The sequence below is a fragment of the Clupea harengus genome, chromosome 3, assembly GCF_900700415.2.
Source record: "Clupea harengus chromosome 3, Ch_v2.0.2, whole genome shotgun sequence".
Classification (NCBI taxonomy): domain Eukaryota; kingdom Metazoa; phylum Chordata; class Actinopteri; order Clupeiformes; family Clupeidae; genus Clupea; species Clupea harengus.
In genome coordinates, this window is record NC_045154.1 from 16,149,051 (window position 1) to 16,154,050 (window position 5,000).

Here is a 5,000-nt window from a genome sequence, read left to right on the forward strand (position 1 = left end):
CTCACCTGAGACAGCTCTCACCTGAGACAGGCCTCACTGACAAGCAGCACTGAACCTCAGGGACAGAGGAGTGCCCCTGCAGACCTGTGGAGCAGCTGAAGGCACTGCAGTCTGCCTGCAGGGGGGCATTTGGCAGGTGTGCAGGGGGGCATTTGGCAGGTGTGCTCCTACATGAGGACTTACTGTGTTGTATGTTTTATTTTTTTTAGGCTTCCTTAAAAGCAAGCAAGAAGAAAAAGAGGTCGGTGAAGTCCAAGGCCATTAAGAAGGGAGTAGAGGTAAGAATTAACTGCCACTAAAACAAGCATTGTGTCACTGATATGTATTATGTCTAACTGTACCCCTATACGTGTGTGTGGTAACTCTAACCCTATACGTGTGTGTGGTAACTGTACCCTATACGTGTGTGTGGTAACTAACCCTATACGTGTGTGTGGTAACTCTAACCCTATACGTGTGTGTGGTAACTGTACCCTATACGTGTGTGTGGTAACTGTACCTATACGTGTGTGTGTGTGTGTGTGGTAACTCTAACCCTATACGTGTGTGTGTGGTAACTCTAACCCTATACGTGTGTGTGGTAACTAACCCTATACGTGTGTGTGGTAACTCTAACCCTATACGTGTGTGTGGTAACTCTACCCCTATACGTGTGTTTGGTTACTCTAACCCTATATGTGTGTGTGGTAAATCTACTCTAGGAAGGGAAATGGAGACACTTCATCATCAAGCCCATCCCCTCCCAGCATATGAAGCCACTGATTGTGTTCGTGAACCCAAAGAGTGGAGGGAATCAGGTCAGCATCTGACAGACATGAGGGGAACCATTTAATGAAGGGATCCATTTAATGAGGGGAACCATTTAATGAGGGGAACCATTTAATTAAGGGATCCATTTAATGAGGGGAACCATTTAATGAGGGGAACCATTTAATGAAGGGATCCATTTAATGTTGGTTCTAGTTCAGTCGGTTCTAGTTGCATTAGTTACGTCAGTTCTGTCTGTTTAGAGATGAATTGGCCTGATGTCATGTGTTGCTATTTACTGACTGTTTTAGGGCACCAAAATCATTCGATCTTTCATGTGGTATTTGAACCCTCGCCAAGTGTTTGACCTGAGTCTGGGCGGGCCCAAGGATGGGTGAGTAACGTTTATAACCACCTGTGTTGGATTCTGAGCCTAAATAGTTCGGGGGAGGAACGTTAAAAACCACCTGTGTTGGATTCTGAGCTTAAATAGCTTGGGGGAGGAACGTTAATAACTACCTGTGTTGGATTCTGAGCCTAAAAATCTTGGATGAGTGACGTTAATGTTGCTTATAGACCAGCGACCTTTGTTTGATTCTAAGCCTAAAGAGGTTGCAGTGGCGTGGGCTCTAAGTGCAGATGTTCTCCTGTTAGGGTTAGATATGGCTATTTAGTTTTTTAGCATTAACTGTACCTTTAGTACTAACTTTAACTTGTGTAATACGTTTATTCATTTCTAATGCCTGCTGTCTGTAGGTTGGAGATGTACCGGAAAGTGCCCAACCTGCGAGTTCTGGCTTGTGGAGGAGATGGAACTGTGAGTACGACTCTTAATAAACTATGGAACTGAGTACGACTCTTACTGAACTGTGAGTACGACTCTTACTAAACTGTAAGTACGGCTCTTTCTAAATTATGGAACTGTGAGTACGACTCTTACTAAACTGTGTAACTGTAAGTACAACTCTTACTAAATTATGGAACTGTGAGTACGACAGAGGTGTAAAAAGTACTGAAATGTTGTACTCAAGTAAAAGTACAATTACTTTGGTGAAATTTTACTTAAGTACAAGTAAAATTACCCATCTAAAAATCTACTCAAGTAAAAGTCAAAAGTAGTTAATTTCAAATGTACTTTAAGTAAAAGTTACTTAGTTACTTTCAACAACTTGATCGGGGCCGCTCCTATATAGTGCAAAAAAGGACAAGGGGTCATAAATCCAATACAAAAACTAGTTATTTTTAATTAAAGGAAATCTTTAAAAATATAAGTGCAATGACATTAAACATATCAAACATTAAACATTAAACATGTCAACACAACATTTAAGAACTTTTGGGAGGACATGTCAAGACATGAACCACATGACAACTAAAATAAAAAAGTTAAAATGCTGCTGCGCCACTGTATATTTAAACTTTGGTTACTTTACTTGTGTCCACCTTTAAAGCATTAGTCTACAAACTTCTTGTCCAGCACAGCCGAAGAGTCACTCGCAGGCGGCCGAGGCAGGTAGGCCAGTATTGAGTTTCAGGGACAGTTTTTTGATATTCTGAAAGGAGTTCAGCAGAACCATATCGACTGAGACACAGGCTACGTTCCCTTCTAACTCCCCTGTACCTTCTGGACTTTATTGAGGAAAATAAATCATCTTCATCTGATGAATGTTGTCCAACTTGCTTCAGCCTCTACCATCCGGTCAAGATGTTGTCTGACATAGACTAGACCTGTAGAATGACAAACAACATTTCTGACAATTAAGTTTTGAGCTGCCATCAAGAGTGCATCTTAACACAGAAAAAGCTATAAATAGCTACTTGAGATGACAGACCTACAGTATATATACAGAATGATAACATTATTTTCTATTTCTACATGCATCACAATTCATAATCCTAAATTCTTGCTAACCGAGACCCCTGAGCATGAACATGAAAGACGTGCACGTTGCAAAGCCACCACTTATTGTTATCAATATCTGACTAAACATCGTGATAAATTCGAGATAACGACACACATTGACATTGACTTGTCCAACTGTCTGACAACGATGGTGTGCGCATTCACATCGTTCCTGTTTCAGGGCATGGGAGGCAGCCAAATGATTAGCCTAATATCAGTTTATGCGGTGTATCTTATTGCTGATGACTGATCTGCAGTTTTTAACACAATATGAGAGACTGAACATAATAATGCTATGACCTGAAACGAATGGAAGACAGGAATGGAATTATTATTAGTCTATTGGATGACGGCTGTTAACAGAAGGATGGACACAAGGGGTGTACACGAGTGTATAGCTAGCCTAGCTAGCTAGTCGACGTTAGCATACTCAGGGCGGTTGCAAGTGCTAGCCAAAATGAGGCTACAAGTGCCATGACACGCATATTTTGCTTATTGTAGCAAAGCTAACTAAACAACAAAAACGCTGTCTGAACTACTAATGGAAAGGGACAAATACTGTACTTACCAACACATGCTTGCGCAGATTTGAAGATCAGTTTTTATAAGCAGAAAGTTCTGTCTGGCGGGGCAGGCACAGCTTACACAGCATTATATAGCTGTTGCCTCTTTTAGGTTGGAAGGCAAACTGCTTGCTGAGATGTGGACACGGGGTTTCTTCATCTTCTTTAATTTGAACTTGCGGAAAGTTCGGTGTCTCCGCTTGTTGGTCGTCCGCAGTTGTCCGCACTATCATCTTCCTCCATCTCTAGCTCTCGTGACTCGACACCGGCGACTCTATCATCCTCTATGCAGCATCCAACACTGCAGTGAGAATTGTCATGCGCGATTCCCGGCTTTCGGTTTCCTTTCTTGAACTATGTTTTTTTTACTCAGTAACGGATGTAATTTCCAATGTAGCGAAGTACAATACTTCAGTCAAAATCTACTTTAGTAAAAGTAAAATTACCGATTTCAAAAACTACTTAAAAATTACAAAGTACACAAAAAAACTACTCAATTACAGTAACGTGAGTAAATGTAATTCGTTACTTTACACCTCTGGAGTACGACTCTTACTAAATTATGGAACTGTGAGTACGACTCTTACTAAACTGTGAACTTGTGAGTGCGACTCTTACTAAACTGTGAACTTGTGAGTATGACTCTTACTAAACTGTGAGTACGACTCTTACTAAACTGCAAGTCTGCATCACTGTTGTTATGGTTACCGTTCTCCAGTGATGCAGAGCAGCCAGCCAATCAGAGCTGAATATTTGTCTGTGAGAGTGGTTGGGATGCCCTGAGGGTAACTCTGTGGCCTTAACACTGTGGCCTTAACTCTGTGGCTTTAACTCTTTGGCCTTAACTCTGTGGTCTTACCTCTGCAGGTGGGATGGATCCTGTCAGTGCTGGACCAGCTCCAGATCAGCCCTCCCGTGGCCATCCTGCCGTTAGGAACCGGCAACGATCTGGCCAGAACCCTCAACTGGGGAGGGGTAAAGAGCCTCGCTTGGCATCCACTTGTTTACTACAGGCTTTATAAACGTTTAGGAGCTTCCCGCAGTTTCCTTAGCAGTTGGCTTTCAGGAGTTACGCAGCAAGAGAGATGCCCTGCTCTACTCAGAGCTGCGGCAGAAGTGTCACAGGTTGGTGTGAGCTGACATGACGCTGACCGCTGCTGTCTCTCCCAGGGCTACACAGACGAGCCGGTGTCAAAGATCCTCTCCCACGTGGAGGACGGGAACGTCGTTCAGCTGGACCGCTGGAACCTTCAGGTGGAGCCCAACCTGGAGGCCAGTCAGGAGAAGGAGGACGAGCATCAGACACACAAGGTGAGCTCTTGATCTGCTCCAAACACACACACACACACACACACACACACACACTTCCCAGAGAGCTTGGTGCTTGGACCCAGTGTTGTACAACATGGCTACTTGTTACGTGTGCAAGAGTGATGTTCTCTAGGCTCCTGGAGTCATGATGTCATTTCCTGTGTCTGAACTGATTCTCCCATTCCAGCTTCCTATTGACGTCTTCAACAACTACTTTAGCCTGGGCTTTGACGCTAATGTGACCTTGGAGTTCCATGAGTCTCGAGGTTAGTTCAAACCACACTTCAGTTCGCCTGTATACCGATGATATTGTGTTTGTGTTACGTTGTTTAACATTTATTAAATACAGTGTTAAACGTTTATTAGATAATACAGTGTTAAACGTTTATAAAATATTACTGTATGCTTCCAGCCTGATTGCTTTCACCTAAATTCACCTTGACAAAGCAGAGCTAGAAATACAGACACTTGTGCTA

General features: G+C 42.8%; 1 protein-coding gene across 3 annotated transcripts in view; it reads left to right on the forward strand.

Moving 5' to 3' along the window:
- The window catches only part of dgkzb (diacylglycerol kinase, zeta b), a 41,911-nt gene that overhangs the window by 24,979 nt on the left and 11,932 nt on the right, over positions 1–5,000 (forward strand). For all 3 annotated transcript variants that reach the window (XM_042704388.1, XM_031564758.2, XM_031564759.2), the window contains exons 9-15: positions 210–278; positions 702–797; positions 1,059–1,141; positions 1,504–1,564; positions 4,081–4,188; positions 4,384–4,524; positions 4,712–4,790. In XM_042704388.1, the coding sequence (XP_042560322.1) occupies positions 210–278; positions 702–797; positions 1,059–1,141; positions 1,504–1,564; positions 4,081–4,188; positions 4,384–4,524; positions 4,712–4,790 (637 nt within the window). The remainder of the gene's footprint in view (positions 1–209; positions 279–701; positions 798–1,058; positions 1,142–1,503; positions 1,565–4,080; positions 4,189–4,383; positions 4,525–4,711; positions 4,791–5,000) is intronic.